Raw genomic sequence first — 22875 nt, 5'->3', positions numbered from 1 at the left:
AAGTGCTGTTGTTTTCTGACAGGGATCTTACTTACAGGGATGATACTTTCGTTTGATTTCTCTCAGAAATGAAAACTGACTTTTTTTTCACTCCCTTAATGATGGTATTTACTGTGTACACAAAACATTAGGAACACCTGCTCTTTCCATGACAGACTGACTAAGTGAATTCGCTTTCGACACCTTGTAAAGTCCATACTCTGAGGGCAAAAAGGGGTGCAATTCAATATTAGGTAGGTTGTGCCTAATGTTTTGTACCCTCTGTGTATATGACCACAACAACTACACAGTGAATGTTATTTAAGATACACTACATATACAAAAGTGACTTTCAACGTGGCACCGTCATAGGATGCCACCTTTCCAACAAGTCAGTTCGTCAAATTTCTGCCCTGCTAGAGCTGCCCCAGTCAACTGTAAGTGTTATTATGGTGAAGTGGAAATGTCTAGGAGCAACAACGACTCAGCCGCGAAGTGGTAGGCCACACAAGCTCACAGAATGGGACCGCCGAGAGCTGAAGCGCGTAGCATCTGTCCTCGGTTGCCACACTCACTACCGAGTTCCAAACTGCCTCTGGAAGCAACGTCGGCACAAGAACTGTTCGTCGGGAGCTTCACGAAATGGGTTTCCATGACCGAGCAGCTACGCACTAAGCCTAAGCTCATCATACGCAATGCCAAGTTTCGGCTGGAGTGGCGTAAAGCGCGCCGCCATTGGACTCTGGAGCAGTGGTATGCGATGTCTGGAGTGAAGAATCACTCTTCACCATCTGGCAGTCCGACGGACGATTCTGGGTTTGGCGGATGCCAGGAGAACGCTACCTGCCCGAATGCATAGTCCGGGGGTGTTTTTCACAAAGCGAGGTTCATACAGATATGGTTTGTCGAGATTGGCGTGGAAGAACTTGACTGGTCTGCACAGATCCCGGAACTCAACCCTATCAAACACCTTTGGGAAGAATTGGAATGCCGACTTAGAGCCAAGCCTAAACGCCCAACATCAGTGCCTGACCTCAGTAATGCTCCTGGCTGAATGGAAGCAAGTTCCCACAGCAATGTTCCAACATCTAGTGAAAAGCCTTCCCAGAAGAGTGGAAGCTGTTATAGCAGCAAAGGGGGGGATCAACTCCATAATAATACCGATGAGTTTGGAATGAGATGTTCGACAAGCAGGTGTCCACATACTATTGGTCATGTAGTGTCTGACATCACACATGGCAGTATCCATTCATTTACATCACTATCTTCTGCTACCCTCTACTGGAGAGAGGAATGACCACTGAATGTATTGAAAGAGTGGAGAGTATAGGTCCAAGTGCAATGTGTGAAGGAAATGTGGGTTGGTGAATTGGACTGTCAATGCTAGACATCAGTCAGGAAGTTAAAGCTTGGTCGCAAATGGGTCTTCCAAATGGACAATGACCCCAAGCACACTTCCAAAGCTGTGGCAAAATGGCTTAAGGACAACAAAGTCAAGGTACTGGAGTGGCCATCACAAAGCCCTGACCTCAATCCTGTAGAAAATGTGTGGGCAGAACTGAAAAAGTCTGCGCAAGCAAGGAGGCCTACAAACCTGACTCAGTTACACCAGCTCAGTCAGGAGGAATGGGCCAAAATTCACCCAACCTATTGTGGGAATCTTGTGGAAGGCTACCCAAATGTTTTACCCAGTTAAACAATTTAAAGGCAATGCTATCAAAATTCTAGTTGAGTAAACTTCTGATCCACTGGGAATTTGATATAAGAAATAAAAACTGAAATAAATCATTATCTCTACTATTATTCTGACATTTCACATTCTTAAAATGAAGTGGTGATCCTAACTGACCTAAGACAGGGAATTGTTACTGGGATTAAATGTCCGGAATTGTGAAAAACTGAGTTTAAATGTATTTGGCTACGTTGTATGTAAACTTCCGACTTCAACTGTACATCTAAAAACTCAAGCAAAACACCTACAAACTGTCTGGGGTACTAACAAATGGCCAGACAAGCGTTAAGACGGGCCCAGGAGTGTTTTGGGGTGAACTTCCCCTTTAAACAAAGTAAACATCACTAAAATATTGAAATTCTGAATACTCTGTGATCCTTTGTTTTGATTACAAAGCCCTGTCCAGGTCATTTGGGACAGCAAATACATGTGTTGTTCAGTCATTATCCAAGTTTCAAAGTTACCGCAAATACATGTTGTTCAGCCATTATCCAAGTTTCAAAGTTACAGCAAATACATGTGTTGTTCAGCCATTATCCAAGTTTCAAAGTTACAGCAAATACATGTTGTTCAGTCATTATCCAAGTTACAAAGTTACAGCAAATACATGTGTTGTTCAGCCATTATCCAAGTTTCAAAGTTACAGAAAGTACAGATCCATTTCCTTGCCTCTCTGGTATGAGGAATTGAATGAAATAGCTGTCATTATTCCTCTACTAGCAATCTACTCTGCATACAGAATAGTGATGCTGGGATTATTGTATTATACCTGCCAAAATATTGCATGGGGTATTGGAAATGCATAAAACTACCTGATTTCTGCTGACACAAGCACTTTAAATCACATTTTTCCTCGGCACACTCTTACCCCCTGCCAGATGATGAAGTGCTTTCTCCTGATGTTAAACGCCATTTTAAACATGTTTTTACTGCTTCTGTTCTTCCTGAATCAGAAGAACAAGTCTAATGACTGATGCTGCTTTAAAAAACAGAGAATAAGCATAGAGTCAAGAGTGTATGGAAACTCCAAGAGCTACACACTTCCCCTTGGCTCGTGTATGGTGTTAAAGGCAATGTCACAGACGAGTCGAGGTGTGAACGGACTATATAGTAATACTGCATGAATCTCCTTGCATTTAAGAGCCATCAAACCACATATTCTGTGACACAGACACTTATATGTCCTACAGTAGGCCATAGTATAGCCTATAGCCCATAATGAGAATGGCTGCCAAAGAGTAAAAAGAACCTCAGCAAAGAACTATGATGCTGTGGCTATAATATACACTGCTGAAAAAAATAAAGGGAACACTTAAACAACACAATGTAACTCCAAGTCAATCACACTTCTGTGAAATCAAACTGTCCACTTAGGAAGCAACACTGATTGACAATACATTTCACATGCTGTTGTGCAAATGGAATAGACAACAGGTGGAAATTATAGGCAATTAGCAAGACACCCCCAATAAAGGAGTGGTTCTGCAGGTGGGGACCACAGACCACTTCTCAGTTCCTATACTTCCTGGCTGATGTTTTGGTCACTTTTGAATGCTGGCGGTGCTTTCACTCTAGTGGTAGCATGAGATGGAGTCTACAACCCACACAGGTAGTGCAGCTCATCCAGGATGGCACATCAACGCGAGATGTGGCAAGAAGGTTTGCTGTGTCTGTCAGCGTAGTGTCCAGAGCATGGGGGCGCTACCAGGAGACAAACCAGTACATCAGGAGACGTGGAGAAGGCCGTAGGAGGGCAAAAACCCAGCAGCAGGACCGCTACCTCCGCCTTTATGCAAGGAGGAGCAGGAGGAGCACTGCCAGAGCCCTGCAAAATGACCTCCAGCAGGCCACAAATGTGCATGTGTCTGGTACCGAGATGAGATTAGATACCGAGATGAGATCCTCAGACCCCTTGTGAGACCATATGCTGGTGCGGTTGGCCCGGGGTTCCTCCTAATGCAAGCCAATGCTTGACCTCATGTGGCTGGAGTGTGTCAGCAGTTCCTGCAAAAGGAAGGCATTGATGCTATGGACTGGCCCGCCCGTTCCCCAGACCTGAATCCAATTGAGCACATCTGGGACATCATGTCTCGCTCCATCCACCAACGCCACGTTGCACCACAGACTGTCCAGGAGTTGGCGGATGCTTTAGTCCAGGTCTGGGAGGAGATCCCTCAGGAGACCATCCGCCACCTCATCAGGAGCATGCCCAGGCATTGTAGGGAGGTCATACAGTTACGTGGAGGCCACACACACACACACTATTGAGCCTCATTTTGACTTGTTTTAATGACATTACTTCAAAGTTGGATCAGCCTGTAGTGTGGTTTTCCACTTTAATTTTGAGTGTGACTCCAAATCCAGACCTCCATGGGTTGATAAATTTGATTTCCATTGATATTTGTTGTGTGATTTTATTGTCAGCACATTCAACTATGTAAAGAAAAAAGTATTTCATAAGAATATTTCATTCATTCAGATCTAGGATGTGTTATTTTAGTGTTCCCTTTATTTTTTTGAGCAGTGTATTTCAAAGCCACCAGGGGGCAGGCTTGACACCAGCTCCTCTAAACTCTACCAAGTTCATCCCTGCAGTTCTGACGAGCACATGTACCCCCTGTCAATCACTCTAACCACCACCTCTATCATCTCAACTCCTGAAAATCACTATAGTTCAATGGCCCCAAAATAGTTTTTAAAAAACCATCCACTTGAGATGAATCCTTTCCTCATATCTCTAACTCCTTCTTGACTTCTCTCCTTACTAAGGCAGAAGCAGAAGATGGCAGACGCTCTGTCTTCCCTGATTGGAGTGAGAATAATGAATCGAGAATATATGAGGGTGTCGGCTATCATTAGTTTTATCTTCTATGTGTCAAGCTGGACTAATGAGCCTTGGCAATTAGCTCCATCTCCTCTTTGCCCTCTTCCTCGACAGGCCCCTCCATTTCTCGCACAGTTATGAAATGTTGGTTTCACACATCAGAACAAAGGGGGGGTTGGAGAAGTAGCTAGCCACTAGTCTCGACACACAGTCTGGGTGAACTATCAGAAAGTTTCAAGTTGTGATTGTTTTTGGTGGACTCTATTGCTGTGACCTATAGACAGACCGGAGATGCAACCTCGTCCAGATACACAGCACAGAAAATCTTGACCAATGAAATCACATGAAATATTTACTGTATATGGCACTCAACAAAGCAGAGTTCCAAAATAACTTTTCAGAATGTAATAGAAACCCCTCTAACCAGACTCTCGAACTCTGCCACATAAACAAAGTTCTGTGACGACTTTGTCATTTTTTGCAATAGTCCACAGAAAAATTTGAAGATGACGACCCCCCCCCCCACCAAAAAACACTTGTATTGAGTAACTGCCATTGAACAAACACCAATTCCAAGCACTCACTGGAAATCCTCTATACATCACAGTCATGGGGGATTTGATCATAGGGAAGCCCCCTGGCCAAATGGGAGAGAGGCCAGATGAGGCTGGCACCAGCACACGTCGCCATTGATTTATCCTGTCGACACACCAAGTCACCTGACCATATCAAACTTCCACATTGATTTATCTAACACCCTCTGCAAAATGAGACTGTGTGGAAATGATCGACGTAGTTCAATTGTAGGCCTAGTATATATCATTTTTTTTAACAATATAACTGCCTTAAGCATGGATCACTGGACTTAGTCTTATTATCAATGTTTGACCTATTACGATGAAAATGTACAGGGAATCCATAGAGTAGTAAATGTCACCACAGAGACACATTAAGCGATTACAGTCCTCGGTCTATTACTAATTACAAAGCCTGTTACATTACGTTTCAATCCTTCGAAATTACAAGTTGGGTTTATAATACCTGTTGTATACCTCATGATGGTATTTGCCTGGATTGCAGTTATTCTCAGCACGCATCAAGATCAAAAAGCCACTTAAACACCCCCCCCCCCCCCCCTCCGTTCAACCTCATTGTGTATTCTGATTGAGATTCGTGTACTGACATGGGTGTTGAATTAATCTATCCTCGTGAGCCGCCAGATCCCGTGAGTTGACATGAAAACGCTGCACGGATATAATAGCGCAGGGATAATCAGTCTGGTAATTACGAGGCTAGAATTAATCTGTAATGACAAGCATTTATGACAAAGTCATGTTCTAATTGTAACATTCGACAGGGTTATTATGCCTTAGCATGACAGCCGATGTGTTAGAGGGGACAATCTCCTCATTAATCTTGGTCTCATTCGGAATGTAAAATATCGTTCAACTTGGATGATGGAATAATAATAATGTCAGAATCAAAGTTCAATGTGATTCAAATGACAGAGCGATTTCTGTGAGATTGTAACTCCCCTGTTCTTTTAGATATTCATGGGAAGCCCCCCCCCCACACACACACTAACCGGCACGAGCATCACTATTAACATTTTAGAAGTGCATTGAGTTCCTACGCCCCTCTGAGCAACACAGTCACTCCAATGGAATTTCACAACAGAGGAAAAACGCAATCACATCATCACGAGTCACAACAATAGACAAACACAGTCTGCTTAAACTAATGACACACAAGAGTGTGCAAAGCTGTCATCAAGGCAAAGGGTGGCTACTTTGAAGAATCTCAAATATAAAATATAACACTTCAATAGTCTTCACTCCTATCCTGGAATGAGTAGGTGTATAGAAACACTGACTGGTACTGTATATATATATATTACCTCCACTAACTTTTACCCCCTGTGCACAGCCTCATTACTGTTACTTCCTTGTTACGCTTTAATTGTTTCACTTTAGTTTATTTCATCAATATTTCTTTAACTCTTATTTTCTTAAAACTGCATTGTCGGTTAATTAGGGGCTTTGGTAAAGTAAGCATTTCACGGTTGTATTCGGCGCATGTGATGAATAGAATTGTATCTTATTAGACCGTATTTCCTCTCCTTGCTCTGACACAGGACATGACTTAGATACGCGGAATTTCGCTCACAAGCGTGAAAGCACCACATGAAAAACAAATGTCGTGTATGACAATATACAGCAAGTGTTATGCTCACAGTGCATTCGTTAAACTGTGCATGCACTTGTTCTGTGCATGATCAAGGTATGCATGTTTATGATTGGTTCAAAATGTCTTAATTGATAGGCCCTTATCAGTTGATGGCCTGGGTAATACCTCTGCTACCCTTAGAGCGGGCGCAGGTGGAGAGATCTTTGGAAGCAATCATGTCATCTCTTCCGTCAAGTTACAATAAACCACCACTTTCGAGATGCTTCTAAAGAACCTGGCACCTTTAACCGGGGATGAAACACACGCGCGTACAGACACCCCAGAGGCTCAATGTGTGAGAGTATACTGCATATGGTGAGTAATTAAGGTAAGAGGTGTGTGTGTGTGTGTGTGTAAAAATCTCCCCTTACCTCAGCACCATGGGGGCTTCTTTTCCTGAGGGCTGGGGAGGGCTCTGCAGAGCGTAGAACGGTCGGGCCACCGTTCTTCAGTTGCTCCCCCGAGGGCGAATTTGGTACAGTCCACACAGGAACACCATCTGCAAAGGGAGCATTAGAGAGGGTCAGTACCAACTCATTTCAGACCACGTTCAGGGGGGAACACTGACAGCTGGGATCTATGAGCCTTTGACCAGATCTCAAGCTTCATTGATCCGTATTGATTGACTTACACCGAGTGTAAAAAACATTAAGGACACCTGGTATTGACTGACTTACACTTAGTGTACAAAACATTAGGATTTACCTGGTCAGTCTATGATCCCTTAGTGATGCCAAGTGATGTCACTTGTTAAATCCACTTCAGTCAGTGTAGATGAAGGGGAGGAGACAGCTTAAAGAAGGATTTTTAAGCATTGAGGCAGTTAAGACCTGGATTGTGTATATGTGCCATTCAGAGGGTGAATGGGCAAGACAACATGATTAAGTGCCTTTGAACAGGGTATGGTAGGAGGTGCCAGGCGCACCGGTTTGAGTGTGTCAAGAACTATCAATGCTGCTGGGTTTCACACTCAACAGTTTACCGTGTGTATCAAGAATGGTCCACCACCCAAAAGGACATACAGCCAACTTGACACAACTGTGGGAAGCATTGGAGTCTACATGGGCCAGCATCCCTGTGGAACACTTTCAACACCTTGTAGGGTCCATGCCCTGACGAATTGAGGCTGTTCTAAGGGCAAAAGGGGTTACAACTCAATATTAAGAAGGTGTTCCTAATGTGTTGTACACTCTGTGTATATTGATTTACTTATACAGTATATAATGCTGTGTATAGACAGTATATGAATAGAAAAGGTGTATATAGCAGTGAACTATCCTCATCATTCTCTATTTTCTTTGGACATCAGATAAGCTTTTTATTACATTTTGAAACCAAAAAACAACAGAGATAGATATGGAATAGGTATATGAGGGTGATCTAGCTGAACCTATCTGCCACTCAAAGACAAGACAACAGGAAATGTAATCTGAGTGTTTGTGTGAGTGAGTATACGGACGGTGGACTTGCAGAATCTATGAGTCAAAAAGGGGTCTGTGTTCGGAGCTCGAAATGAGAAACAAAATGTTCTGAAAGAGATTGCAGGACTGGTGAGGAATCATTGTCCTGAGGGTCACCAGTCGAGTTCTTTTGTTGCTACTATTCTGTGAGAACGTGTTCTTTTGTAACACTATTAAACTGAAGGCCATGACTTTCCTTTGACAAGGTGTTCTGTGCATTTCCATAACCAGTCTAGTTGAAATCTAACAGACAATTTACAGGACTGCTGCAATTGATGTAATAGAATATGGGAAGGAATGCGAGAATAGAACAATCACATTCTTCCACTCGGGGGACGAGAGTGAGCCGTTTCCAAAATGATAGGAAGAATCAAAATGGAACAATGCATTCTGACAGACATTGGTCAGAAAATGACTGGTCATTTGTAAGTGTGTTTGATAAGAACTAGACCTACATACTGTGTGAATACATTTAGGATATGTACAAGTTATGGAAACTGTCAACTGTGAGCAAGATGTTTTTGTGTTGTGTTTGTGCCTATGATGAGGTGATTTATTTTTCTTGCTTGTTAAAATACAAGTCACGACTTCCCAGATATCAAGGACTAGAAATGGAGAGGGAGGTAATTGTAACCTGTGTATTTAATTTGTTCCCCTTCCCCCTGCATGTCATTCAGTGCCCACCTGTATGTGTATGGCCAAATCTAACATGATCTACCAGCGGCATGGGACCGTTTCAGTTGTTTAACCATTTTGATGAGCACAAATAACCCGACCAAATGAAAGACCATACAAATAGTGTCTGTTGAGATGCTAAGCTCTGCCCGCCTTGACACGTGATTGGTCAAGTCACATGACTCCGGTCTATAATTAGTGTACACCCACGCAAGTTCAGCTACTTGTCTCGTAGGATGAGCTGAAACGCAGGCTGCGGCCTACCTAATGCAAGTCCACGCAATCAAGACCCTGTAAGTAGAGCGCTGCTGAGGACCGTTTCCAAATTCCATTCCTCCCCCAGTTGAGATTGGGTTAACTCTAATGCACCTTCGTCTCTCTACTCTCTGGTGTCCATTATTGATGGTCCAGTTGAGCCGAGTCGACTGGCGAGGTGCCCAGGGTGTCAGAATGCTTTGACACTGCCCTCCATGCAGGCTTCTGTTGATCTGGCAGGCAGAGCCCTCGGTACTCTGGGCAGCAAACCCCTACTGTAGCAAATGGTATCCTCCATTTAAAAATGCATGCACATAAGAGAGTACAGTATAACAAGTGGCAGCACTGCGGAGGACCAGCATATTTTGCATTGCTGAGGTCCCTGCTTTTGTTGCATTTTCTCTACCTATTTAGTCTGTAGTTAAAATAAATGTACATGTGTTCAAGGAACAAAGACGTGAAGGAACTAATTAAATATCCTTTGTTAGAGCATAAAACGTTTGTTATATGTGATGCAATTCGGGCTGTTATTCTATGAACAGTTATTCAAATGTTGTTCAGGTAGATCATGAGAGTGAGAGAGAGATTGTAGGGGGGGGGGGGGTTATCACTGCAGTTGTCCATTCTTTTGGGGAGAGAAAATATATTTTCTCATGCCAGGAATGACTCATTGTGTCCTCCCTATTCAAATCTGGATGATATCCAGTGGCTGTCACTGAACAGCTGTGAGTTTAGTGATGGTCACACAATGAAGATGATGCACCACCAAAAGCAGAAGAAGCACCTAAAAGAGAGAGTGTGTCAATGAAAACAGACATGGGTGTGAACAGGGTTACGCTGCAGGCCAGGAGTGTTGTACAGAAAAATTCATGCACTACAGTATGCTTTTCAAAATGGCTTTGTCTTCCATTTCAGGGCTGGGACCTCAATGCGCCTCATTTGTGCTGCTTTACTGGCTCTAATGAGGACCGCCACAGGAAAAGAAGACCCAGAGTTACCTCTGCTGCAGAGGATAAGTTCATGAAATGCACCTCAGATTGAACGCTTCACAGAGTTCAAGTAACTGACACATTCTCCCACCTCCCATACAAGAAAGAAGTCAAACACACTCAGCCCTCTCATTCATTTGTGTGAAATGCCACTTGATTTGCCCCTAGTACCATTTGGAGACATGGCACATTTGCTAGTTATTTCACGATGGGGATAAAATAAAACTCTTGGTGAGGCAATTCATTCCTTCATGGATTTTGATCTGCAAAAAGGAAACGCTCCATGTTAAGCATTTGAAATGGGCCGTCAGCAAGCTGTGTAGTAGTGGGAGCACAAAAACCAAGAAAGCAACGAGCAGCCAGTTCCTCCATGACATCACTCAGTAGGCCACCCAATAGAACGTACAGGGTTTCTGGAAGTTTCACAAAGACCTTTATAAAGCTCCAGGCATACAGTACTCACAGCGCCAGAGAGATTTCTAAGGGGGTGACCCGCAGGGACTGTGCCAGTCAGCCAATTTGCGGTCCGACCTCGTGCTTGGTGCTTGTCGGGCGCCATGCGACAATGTGACCCTGCCCATGCAGTGGCTGTTGCAAGGGTTGGCTCAGGACAGTGTGGAATGGATGTTGCGCCCCCCCCCCAACACTCCAATGCCAATGTGCCACAGTCCTAATCTGGAATACATCCATGCCAGTGGCACCGGGGCACAGCAGGTCCCCCACAAGACAACGTGTCGTGAGCAAGGCAGTGGAAAGAAGCTGGTTTGTACTTGCGGCCTGGCGGTCCCACTCCACACCACCCCCTGTCTGACGTATGGGGCAGGGTGACTGTTAGGACATAAATAAGAACACCAGAAGAGAAGACATAAGGAGACTGAGAGAAACAACCCCCATCCCAACCATCATCCTCATCCTCATTCCCAGCCAAACCATTACATCTACTTGCACCAGACAGAGGTTGGTTGTTCATAAGTACTGCTCTAGGGTCAGCTCAACCCCAACCTTATGTCAAATATAACCATGTATTTAAAACCTGAAACTGATCCTGAACTAGGAGTAAAATGTGAAAAGGTGGAAGGTTTTCTTGAATGGGCAAATCCTAACTTCCAAATGTTCGGTTCGTCTTCCATTGACGTCAAAGCAAAATTTGGCTTAAGTGGAAGGCCAGTTTTATTGCTTCTTTAAATCAGGACAGCAGTTTTCAGCTCTTCTAACATAATTGCAAAAGGGTTTTCTAATAATTAATTAGCCTTTTAAAATGATAAACTTGGATTAGCTAACACAATGTGCCATTGGAACACAGGAGTGATGGTTGCTGATAATGGGCCTCTGTACCCCTATGTAGAAATTCCATTTTTTTTTTTTAAATCTTCGGTTCCAGCTACAATAGTCATTTACAACATTAAATTAACATTATGGCAAACAATTATTATTATATCAAACAATTATTGTGACTCATCCTATATTGTTCATAACATCTTTTACTCCCTCGCAACAGTTGTGGGATACACAGCCACACACACACACACACACACACACACAGTGGGCTAAAAATGTATTTAGGCAGCCACCAATTGTGCAAGTTCTCCCACTTAAAAATATGATAGAGGCCTGTAATTTTCATCATAGGTACACTTCAACTATGACAGACAAAATTAGAACAAAAATCCAGAAAATCACATTGCAGGATTTTTTTATGAATTTATTTGCAAATTATGGTGGAAAATAAGTATTTGGTCAATAACAAAAGTTTCTCAATACTTTGTTATATACCCTTTGTTGGCAATGACAGAGGTCAAACGTTTTCTGTAAGTCTTCACAAGGTTTTCACACACTGTTGCTGGTATTTTGGCCCATTCCTCCATGCAGATCTCCTCTAGAGCAGTGATGTTTTGGGGCTGTTGCTGGGCAACACGGACTTTCAACTCCCTCCAAAAGATGTTCTATGGGGTTGAGATCTGGAGACTGGGTAGGCCACTCCAGGACCTTGAAATGCTTCTTACGAAGCCACTCCGTTGTCCGGGTGGTGTGTTCGGGATCATTGTCATGCTGAAAGACCCAGCCCAGCCATCTTCAATGCCCTTGCTGATGGGAGGTTTTCACTCAAAATCTCCCGATACATGGCCCCATTCATTCTTTCCTTTAACTGGATCAGTCGTCCTGGTCCCTTTGCAGAAAAACAGCCCAAAGCATGATGTTTCCACCCCCATGCTTCACAGTAGGTATGGTGTTCTTTGGATGCAACTCAGCATTCTTTGTCCTCCAAACACAACGATTTGAGTTTTTACCAAAAAGTTATATTTTGGTTTCATCTGACCATTCTCCCAATCTTCTTCTGGATCATCCAAATGCTCTCTAGCAAACTTCAGACGAGCTTGGACATGTACTGGCTTAAGCAAGGGGACAGGTCTGGCACTGCAGGATTCGAGTCCCTGGCGGCGTAGTGTGTTACTGATGGTAGGCTTTGTTACTTTGGTCCCAGCTCTCTGCAGGTCATTCAATAGGTCCCCCTGTGTGGTTCTGGAATTTTTGCTCACCGTTCTTGTGATAATTTGGACCCCATGGGGTGTGATCTTGCCTGGAGCCCCAGATCGAGGGAGATTATCAGTGGTCTTGTATGTCTTCCATTTCCTAATAATTGCTCCCACAGTTGATTTCTTCAAACCAAGCTGCTTAGCTATTGCAGATGCAGTTTTCCCAGCCTGGTGCAGGTCTATAATTTTGTTTCTGGTGTCCTTTGACAGCTCTGTGATTGTTTGAGGTTGTGGACAGGTGTCTTTTATACTGATAACAAGTTCAAACAGGTGCCATTAATACAGGTAACGAGTGGAGGACAGAGGAGCCTCTTAAAGAAGAAGTTACAGGTCTGTGAGAGCAAGAAATCTTGCTTGTTTGTAGGTGACCAAATACTTATTTTCCACCATAATTTGCAAATAAATTCATAAAAAATCCTACAATGTGATTTTCTGGATTTTTCTCTCTCATTTTGTCTGTCATAGTTGTAGTGCACCTATGATAAATTACAGGCCTCTCTCATATTTTTAACTTGCACAAATGGTGGCTGACTCAATACTGTTTAGCCCCACTGTACACACACACACACACACACACACACCACACCCTTTCCCCCACAACAACCATAGACTTAACAGTTGCACCATCCCAGAGCCCAACTGAAGAAAGGTCTTGATTTATGAATGCATATACAGTTGCAGCTGTAAAAGTAGGCCTGCAAGACTGAGCAAAAAATGGGCAGAAGTGGGGATATTTGATTAACCATTGCCACGTCCTAGATGATGGAGATAAACCCCCTTCCCCTGAAACACCCACAACACAGTCCCCCGTATTGATCATATTCCCAAGCATCTCAGTGCAGTCAGACCTTTGTTTTTGTGCCACCAGGGCCACAATAATATACCCCCTCTCTGAATGTCCAAGTGTGACCCCCCCCCCATGGGTTACTGCAGCTAGTGTTGCCAGCACTGCCGCTGCCTGGGTGGGGGCACCCCACAGGAATCCCCACCGGCTAGGTACAAGGTCGTCAAGGTTCTCATTAGCAGCTTTGAGAATTTCCTTGTGTAGTATGCTCTCCCTTTAGGGGGCTTTGGCTTTGCATTATCAACCCTGCCAAGCAGGCTCAGGATCTTGAGGGGGCAGTGCTGCTCTAGGTCTCTGACCACATTTCGGCTGCATACAGACCACTTACAGCAGGCTCATAAAACAGCTAGGTACTTCTCCTTAGTATCTGGGTCATTCAGGTGGGTGTCTAGGGTATAGGGTTGTGGACCGTTCCATCAATATAGGATCATAAATAAATAAATAAATAAATAAATTCGATGTATACTTTATTTTAAAAATGTAGTTCCCCATGATGGGACAATAAATAAATGAGATGTATAATTTATTTAAGAAAATGCTGTTCCTCCATGATAGGGCAATAAATAAATAAGATGTATAATTCATTATAAAAAGTAAACTAAAATGTAAAATCCAAATAACTTCACAGATCTTCATTGTAAAGGGTTTAAACACTGTTTCCCATGCTTGTTCAATAAACCATAAACAATTAATGAACATGCACCTGTGGAACGGTCGTTAATACACCAACAGCTTACAGACGGTAGGCAATTAAGGTCACAGTTATGAAACCTTAGGACACTAAAGAGGCCTTTCATATTTCTTTTGGTGAAAAACACCAAAAGAAAGATGCCCAGGGTCCCTGCTCATCTGCGTGAGCGTGGGTTAGGCATGCTGCAAGGAGGCATGAGGACTGCAGATGTGGCTAGGGCAAGAAATTGAAATGTCCGTACTGTGAGATGCCTAAGACAGTGCTACAGGGAGACAGGACTGACAGCTGATCGTCCCCGCAGTGGCAGACCACGTGTAACAACACCTGCACAGGATCGGTACATCCGAACATCACTCCTGTGGGACAGGTACAGGATGGCAACAACAACTGCCGAGTTTCACCAAGAACGTACAATCCCTTCATCAGTGCTCAGACTGTCAGCAATAGCCTGAGAGAGGCTGGACTGAGGGCTTGTAGGCCTGTTGTAAGGCAGGTCCTCACCAGACATCACCGGCAACAACGTCGCCTATGGGCAAAAACCCACCGTCGCTGGACCAGACAGGACTAGCAAAAAGTGCTCTTCACTGAAGAGTCGCGGTTTTGTCTCACCAGGGGGAAGTGATGGTTGGATTCGCGTTTATCGTCGAAGGAATGAGGGTTACACCAAGGCCTGTACTCTGGAGTGGGATCGATTTGGAGGTGGAGGGTCCGTCATGGTCTGGAGCGGTGTGTCACAACATCATTGGACTGAGCGTGTTGTCATTGCAGGCAATCTCAACGCTGTGCGTTACAGGGAAGACATCCTCCTACCTCATGTGGTAGCCTTACTGCAGGCTCATCCTGACATGACAATGCCACCAGCCATACTGCTCGTTCTGTGCGTGATTTCCTGCAAGACAGGAATGTCAGTGTTCTGCCATGGCCAGCGAAGAGCCCGGATCGCAATCCCATTGAGCATGTCTGGGACCTGTTGGATCAGAGGGCGAGGGCCGTTCCCCCCAGAAATGTCCGGGAATTGCCTTAGTGGAAGAGTGGGGTAACATCTCACAGCAAGAACTGGCAAATCTGGTGCAGTCCATGCAAAGGAGATGCACTGCAGTACTTAATGCAGCTGACTGTTAATATTAATTTTGACCCCCCCCCCCCCCCCCCCTCTCCCCCCTTTGTTCAGGGACACATTATTCAATTTATGTTAGTCACATGTCTGTGGAACTTGTTCAATTTGTCTCAGTTGTTAAATCTTGTTATGTTCATACAAATATTTACACGTGTTAAGTTTGCTGAAAATAAACGCAGTTGACAATGAGAGGACGTTGCTTTTTTTGCAGAGTTTATATCCCTCATCTGCACAAAATTGAAAGCTCTCTCACAACCCCTGCTCACAGACAGACATTGGTTCTGGGATATGCAACCATTTCCTTTCTCATTCACTTCCCCCAAATACCAAAAAGCACACACCACACCATCCATCTCAATACATCCACACATACCGTGCCTTCTATCTGCTGTGTTTTTATCTCTGCCATGTTGAATGTGCTTTTGTGTTCCAATTAGTTATATTTGAAGATATAGAGATATATACATACATACACACACACACTTTTTTTGTATTTTTTTTTGTATTATTCAATCCCGTAACAAGGCTAGAATTGTGTTTCATTATTTGTCTCCTCTATGAGATCTTTGTGATTTTTATAATCGCGTGGTCTTTTTGTGTCTCTGAACGACTGGTTGTCAATATACAGTTTAGCGATGACGAGAGCCACTCGTTTCCCTTTTCTATCTATTTTCCTTGAAAATTGGATACAGAACTTTGCGCCGTTCTGCAATTTCCTTCGGGAACTGGTCATTCATGCCTATTTTCGTGCCAGCAAGTATTTTACCCAGAGACTTTTAACCATGACTTTATCTTTAAAGAAAGCACATTTGGCAACGATTGGGCGTTCATACCTCTGCCCTCTCTGTCCGAAGCAGTGTACACGTTCGAGTTGGATTTTGTCGATCGCAATCTGATAGAATCTGAAGCGCTGTAAGGAGGAACTCTAACTACAGATTCAGGAACTTCTCCTTCTTTCTCTTGGATACCTGTAAGTACCAGATTCTCTCTCATGAATCTAGTTTGTATGCCAAGTAAGGCTTCTCTCAGAACCATGTTCTCCTTTAAGGCCCTTGCAGCTGCTGTCGGGGTCTAAGGGGAGACTGGGTGGGGGATGCCTGTGGCGGACTCACCAGAGGAGGGACCGCAGGTGTGGTTGGGCTGGGAGGCCTGGGGCTGGCTGTGGGTCTGGGTCTGTTGCAGGATGTTCAGGCATTCTCCCAGGCAGCTCATGGTGGCAGCTGACGTGGCTTTGAGGAGCAGGAGGTCCTGGTCCAGGCAGGAAAGGGGTCCTCGCGTGGGGAGGGACTCGATGGACTGGACCAGGTTCTTCTGTTGACACTCTGCTTGGCTCATCACCTGAGGGAGGACAGGACAAAGTTAGAGGGTGTGGGTCAATTTCAAATCTGAGTGAGGGTGTTGGAGAAAATAGAAGTAAACACACACACACACACACACACACACACACACAGTTGAAGTCAGAAGTTTACATACACCTTAGCCAAATACATTTAAACTCAGTTTTTCACAATTCCTGACATTTAATCTGAGTAAAAAATCCCTGTCTTAAGTCAGTTAGGAACACCACTTTATTTTAAGAATGTGAAATGTCAGAATAATAGTAGAGAGAATTATTTATTTCCGCTTTTATTTATTTCACACCTCGACTCGTCTGTGACATTGCCTTTAACACCATACACGAGCCAAGGGGAAGTGTGTAGCTCTTGGAGTTTCATACACTCTTGACTCTATGCTTATTCTCAGTTTAAAGCAGCATCAGTCATTAGACTTGTTCTTCTGATTCAGGAAGAACAGAAGCAGTAAAAACATGATGTTTAAAATGGCGTTTAACATCAGGAGAAAGCACTTCATCATCTGGCAGGGGGTAAGAGTGTGCCGAGGAAAAAAGCATTTCCAATACCCCATGCAATATTTTGGCAGGTATAATACAATAGTCCCAGCATCACTATTCTGTATGCAGAGTAGATTGCTAGTAGAGGAATAATGACAGCTATTTCATTAAATTCCTCATACCAGAGAGGCAAGGAAATGGATCTGTACCTTCTGTAACTTTGAAACTTGGATAATGACTGAACAACATGTATTTGCTGTCCCAAATGACCTGGACAGGGCTTTGTAATCAAAACAAAGGATCACAGAGTATTCAGAATACAATATTTTAGTGATGTTTACTTTGTTTAAAGGGGAAGTTCACCCCAAAACACTCCTGGGCCCGTCTTAACACTTGCCTGGCCATTTGTTAGTACCCCAGACAGTTTGTAGGTGTTTTGCTTGAGTTTTTAGATGTACAGTTGAAGTCGGAAGTTTACATACACCTTAGCCAAATACATTTAAACATTTTTCACAATTCCGGACATTTAATCCCAGTAACATTTCCCTGTCTAAGGACAGTTAGGATCACCACTTCATTTTAAGAATGTGAAATGTCAAAATAATAGTAGAGATAATGATTTATTTCAGTTTTTATTTCTTTCATCAAATTCCTAGTGGGTCAGAGGTTTACTCAACTAGAATTTTGATAGTTTTAATCTATTTAAAGGCAATGCTGAGTAAAACGTTTTGGGTAGCCTTCCAGAAGATTCCCAAAATAAGTTGGTTGGAATTTTGGCCCATTCCTCCTAACAGAGCTGGTGTAACTGAGTCAGGTTTGTAGGCCTCCCTGCTCGCACACGCTTTTTCAGTTCTGCCCACAAATGTGATTGAGGTCAGGGCTTTGTGATGGCCACTCCAATACCTTGACTTTGTTGTCCTTAAGCCATTTTGCCACAACTTTGGAAGTATGCTTGGGGTCATTGTCCATTTGGAAGACCCATTTGAGACCAAGCTTTAACTTCCTGACTGATGTCTTGAGATGTTGCTTCAGTATATCCACATACATTTCCTCCCGCATGATGCCATCTATTTTGTGAAGTGCACCAGTCCCTCTTGCAGCAAAGCATCCCGACAACATGATGCTACCACCCCCGTGCTTCACAGTTGGGATGGTGTTCTTCAGCTTGCAAGCCTCCCCCTTTTTCCTCCAAGCAAAATGATGGTCATTATGGCCAAACAGTTCTATTTTTGTTTCATCAGACGAGAGGACATTTCTCCAAAAAGTACGATCTTTGTCCCCATGTGCAGTTGCAAACCGTAGTCTAGCTTTTTTATGGTGGTTTTGGAACAGTGGCTTCTTCCTTGCTGGTTATGTCGGTATAGGACTCGTTTTGCTGTGGATATGGATACTTTTGTACCCGTTTCCTCCAGCATCTTCACAAGGTCCTTTGCTGTTGTTCTGGGATTGATTCACTTTTCGCACCAAAGTACATTCATCTCTAGGAGACAGAACAAGTCTCCTTCCTGAGAGGTATGATGGCTGCGCAGTCCCATGGTGTTTATACTTGCGTACTATTGTTTGTACAGATGAACGTGGTTCTTTCAGGCATTTGGAAATTGCTGGATGAACCAGACTTGTGGAGGTCTACAATTTTTCTGAGGTCTTGGCTGATTTATTTTGATTTTCCCATGATGTTAAGCAAAGAGGCAATGAGTTGAAGGTAGGCCTTGAAATACATCCACAGGTACACCTCCAACTGACTCAAATTATGCCAATTAGCTTCTCAAGCTTCTAAAGAAGCTTCTAAAGCTATGACATAATTTTGTGGAATTTTCCAAGTTGTTTAAAGGCACAGTCAACTTAGTGCATGTAAACTTCTGATCCACTGGAATTGTGATACAGTGAATTATAAGTGAAATAATCTGTCTGTAAACAATTGTTGGAAAAATTACTGAGTAGACGTCCTAACCGACTTGCCAAAACTATAGTTTGTTAACAAGAAATTTGTGGAGGGATTGAAAAACAACTTTTAATAACTCCAACCTGAGTGTATGTACATTTCCAACTTCAACTGTATATAGTGAAATCATGTGTTTGAATTCAACAGCATACTCATTGACACCAATAGTGACCTATTATCATGAACTCATAAACCCACTTTTTCAGAGTAACTTTCACATTTAGATATAATACTGACTACTAATACTGACTATAATACTGACTAATACTGCTACCACTCTTCAACCTTAGTTGTCGATACAGTTGGCAGCTAAAAGTTGAAGGGGTTATATTTGACAGATATGAATAGATGATTATGTGGAATTGAGGAATACATGTTCTGCATCTACTTCTCTCCCCATGTTACATTTCAGTTTCTGTGGGAACGGCTGCAGCTGTTCAAAGTCCCTGAGAAACAGATGCACTGACCTCACTGTGACCCTGAGAATGCCAAGGCAGCAGACAACAAACTTTACCTTGGGAAATCTCTCACTCAAAAAAAGGAGGCTACAAATCAGCCTAGTGTATTTCTATTAGCATTGCTACATGCTTGGAAAAAAAAACGTGCCAGAATATGCTGGATGTTGTTAAATAACTAGCTAATGGACATTCTGTGTGAATGAAGCGACAACCGCCTCGGTAAGTCGAAAATGTGTTAAATTCATATTTGAATAACTATTCCTTTAATATGAATCATTCCTTATGAATTGAATAAAATAAATGTGTTTTGACTAATTACTGAAGAACTCAAAAAGGTACTATGATTTTCTCCATGCGTCATAGATTCATCATTTGGGGTTGGATCCTTGTATGACTCGTCACTATTCGTACTATTACTCTTGTTTACATGTACAGTATATACATTACATTCAGAAAGTATTCACTCCCCTAGAATTTTTTTTTACAGCCTGAATTTAAAATGGTTTAAATTGAGAAAGGTCTTCAGTCAATAAGTATTCAACCCCTTTGATATGGCAAGCCTAAATTAGTTCAGGAGTAATCAAGTCAAATAATACTTTGTAAGGTCCCTCAGTTGAGGAGTGAATTTCAAACAGATTCAACCACGAAGTCCAGGGACGTTCTCCAATGCCTCGCAAAAGAAGGGCCCCTATTAGTAGATGGATGCAAAATTTAAAAAGCAGACATTGAATATCCCTTTGAGGATGGTGAAGTTCTCACTACAAAGATACAGGCATCATTCCTAATTCAGTTGCCGGATAGTACAGATACGACTCAAGGATTTCACCATGAGGCCAATGGTGATAGGAGAAAACTGAGGATGGACCAACACTATAGTTACTCCACAATACTAACCTAAATGACAGAGGGAAAAGAAGAAAGCCTGTACAGAATAACAAATATTCCTAAATGCATCCTGTTTGCAATAAGGCACTAAAGTAAAACTGCTACAAATGTGACAAAGAAAATAACTTTATGTCCTAAATACAAAACGGTATGATTGGAGCAAATCCAACACATCACTGAGTACCACTCTTCAAATGTTCAAACATGGTGGTGGCTGCATCATGTTATGGCTATGCTTGTCATTGGATTTTCATGTGCACTGTGTGCAAAGCTGTTAGAAACTTACCCAGAAAGACTCAACTGTAATTGTTGCCAAAGGTGATTCTAACATGTATTGACTCAGGGGTGTGAATACTTTCATTTTCAATAAATTTGCAAACATTTCTAAAAACCGGTTTTCACTTTGTCATTATGGGATATTATGTGTACATGGGAGAAGAAAAAAAATATTATGTAATCAATTTTGAATTCAGTCTAACTCAACAAAATGTGGAATATGTCAAAGGGTATGAATACTTTCTGAAGGCACTGTATTACCACTACTATATTACCATAAGTATTTATATTCCTGCTACCAGTCACTTTCCACCCCTGTTTACATGTACTGTACATTACCAGTCAAAGGTTTGGACACACCTACTAATTCAAGGGTTTTTCTTAAATTCTGTACTATTTTCCACATTGTAGAAAAATAGTGAAGACATCAAAACTATAAAATAACACAAAATAAAGTGTTAAACACACCAAAATATATTTTATATTTGAGATTCTTCAAAGTAGCCACACTTTGTCTTGTTCAGTTAATTGATATTCCAACACAAACACACAGCAGCCCACTCTTCAATGGCACATCCGTTGTTTTGCTGACTGACAGATTCAGTGAGAGCCATTACAGCCAGGGGTATATTTGTGGTACTTCCATTAATGCGGAATACGTAGCGAATGAAAATACAATACAAACAGAAGAAATGGGATGTTATTGATAGGACTACCCTCTGATGATATTTTTCATCGTCAAGTGATGTTGTACATCAAACACTACAATTAAATCAGTGAATAAATATTTTTCTATTGGGACTGCACTGCAATGTTACGTTCTCCTTCATAAACACAAACAACTGTTACCGGACTGAACCCCAACAGGTCCGTATGTGACTGAAGTAGCTGCAGCTCAGTGGATCAGTCCACAACTCTCATCCATCCCACCATTCAGACAGAGGCCCTGTGTCCTATCATGAGGAGTCAGCCCTGATTTTCACTAGGCTTAACATGGGCTTAGTGTGTAGAGCCCCACGCCATGGGCAGCACATACACACCTTTTTGTTGTTAACAACCCGTCGCCTTTACACTCAGTCAAGTTCCGGTCCTCAGACAGCTGTGGTGTTTTACATAGAAACACCTCCGGAGAGAGAGAAGGAAGGAAAGAACGGAAGGAAAGAGAGAGAGATGGAAGGAAGGAAGGAAAGAGAGAGAGATGGAAGGAAGGAAGGAAAGAGAGAGAGATGGAAGGAAGGAAGGAAAGAGAGAGAGATGGAAGGAAGGAAGGAAAGAGAGAGAGATGGAAGCAAGGAAGGAAAGAGAGAGAGATGGAAGCAAGGAAGGAAAGAGAGAGAGATGGAAGGAAGGAAGGAAAGAGAGAGAGATGGAAGGAAGGAAGGAAAGAGAGAGAGATGGAAGGAAGGAAGGAAAGAGAGAGAGATGGAAGGAAGGAAGGAAAGAGAGAGAGATGGAAGGAAGGAAGGAAAGAGAGAGAGATGGAAGGAAGGAAGGAAAGAGAGAGATGGAAGGAAGGAAAGAAAGAGAGAGAGATGGAAGGAAGGAAAGAAAGAGAGAGAGATGGAAGGAAGGAAAGAGAGAGATGGAAGGAAGGAAAGAGAGAGATGGAAGGAAAGAAAGAGAGATGGAAGGAAAGAAAGAGAGAGATGGAACGAAAGAAAGAGAGAGATGGAAGGAAGGAAAGAGAAAGAGGGAACAGTAAGGGAGAGAGAAAAGGAGAAAGAGCGATGTAGCTCAGGGTCATCAAGCCTAAGAGTATTTCCTACAGAGCCCAATACAGTACGCTGCAGTAGAATCTAAAAACAAATCCCTCTCAGGTGGCAGACGTGAGACTTCACACTCACGGTTGATTTAACACAACCTCGACTTAGAGAGAGAAAGAGACAGACAGCCCATCAGTAGAGATAGCCTGACTGAATTAGGCCACAGTCTCCCTCTGTCAGGGACCAGCCTGCTTTACTGGAAAACTGTCACGAGCTTGAACATCCTTTAAATGATGACACACACACACTGACGATTCCCAGTGAGTTCTATTATTTTGATATATATATGCTTTGTATACACTTTACATCCACTTGTCTTAAGACTCCAGAGCAAAGGAATAGAGGGTCCACGGAGAGTGGACAAACTAAAATAGCTTGGTTCAAAATGGCAGCC

The 22875-nt window shown here is 42.8% G+C and overlaps 1 protein-coding gene across 1 annotated transcript in view; it reads right to left on the bottom strand.

Annotated features, from left to right (window-relative positions):
* LOC135552398 (oxysterol-binding protein-related protein 10-like) overlaps positions 1-22875 on the bottom strand; it is a 146418-nt gene that overhangs the window by 25687 nt on the left and 97856 nt on the right. The window contains exons 6-7 of the mRNA XM_064983982.1: positions 16439-16664; positions 7133-7260 (exon numbers count right to left, since the gene is read on the bottom strand). Of these exons, the coding sequence (XP_064840054.1) occupies positions 7133-7260; positions 16439-16664 (354 nt within the window). The remainder of the gene's footprint in view (positions 1-7132; positions 7261-16438; positions 16665-22875) is intronic.

The sequence above is a fragment of the Oncorhynchus masou genome, chromosome 13 (genome assembly GCF_036934945.1).
Source record: "Oncorhynchus masou masou isolate Uvic2021 chromosome 13, UVic_Omas_1.1, whole genome shotgun sequence".
Classification (NCBI taxonomy): domain Eukaryota; kingdom Metazoa; phylum Chordata; class Actinopteri; order Salmoniformes; family Salmonidae; genus Oncorhynchus; species Oncorhynchus masou.
This window is presented reverse-complemented; position numbering and strand designations above follow the sequence as displayed.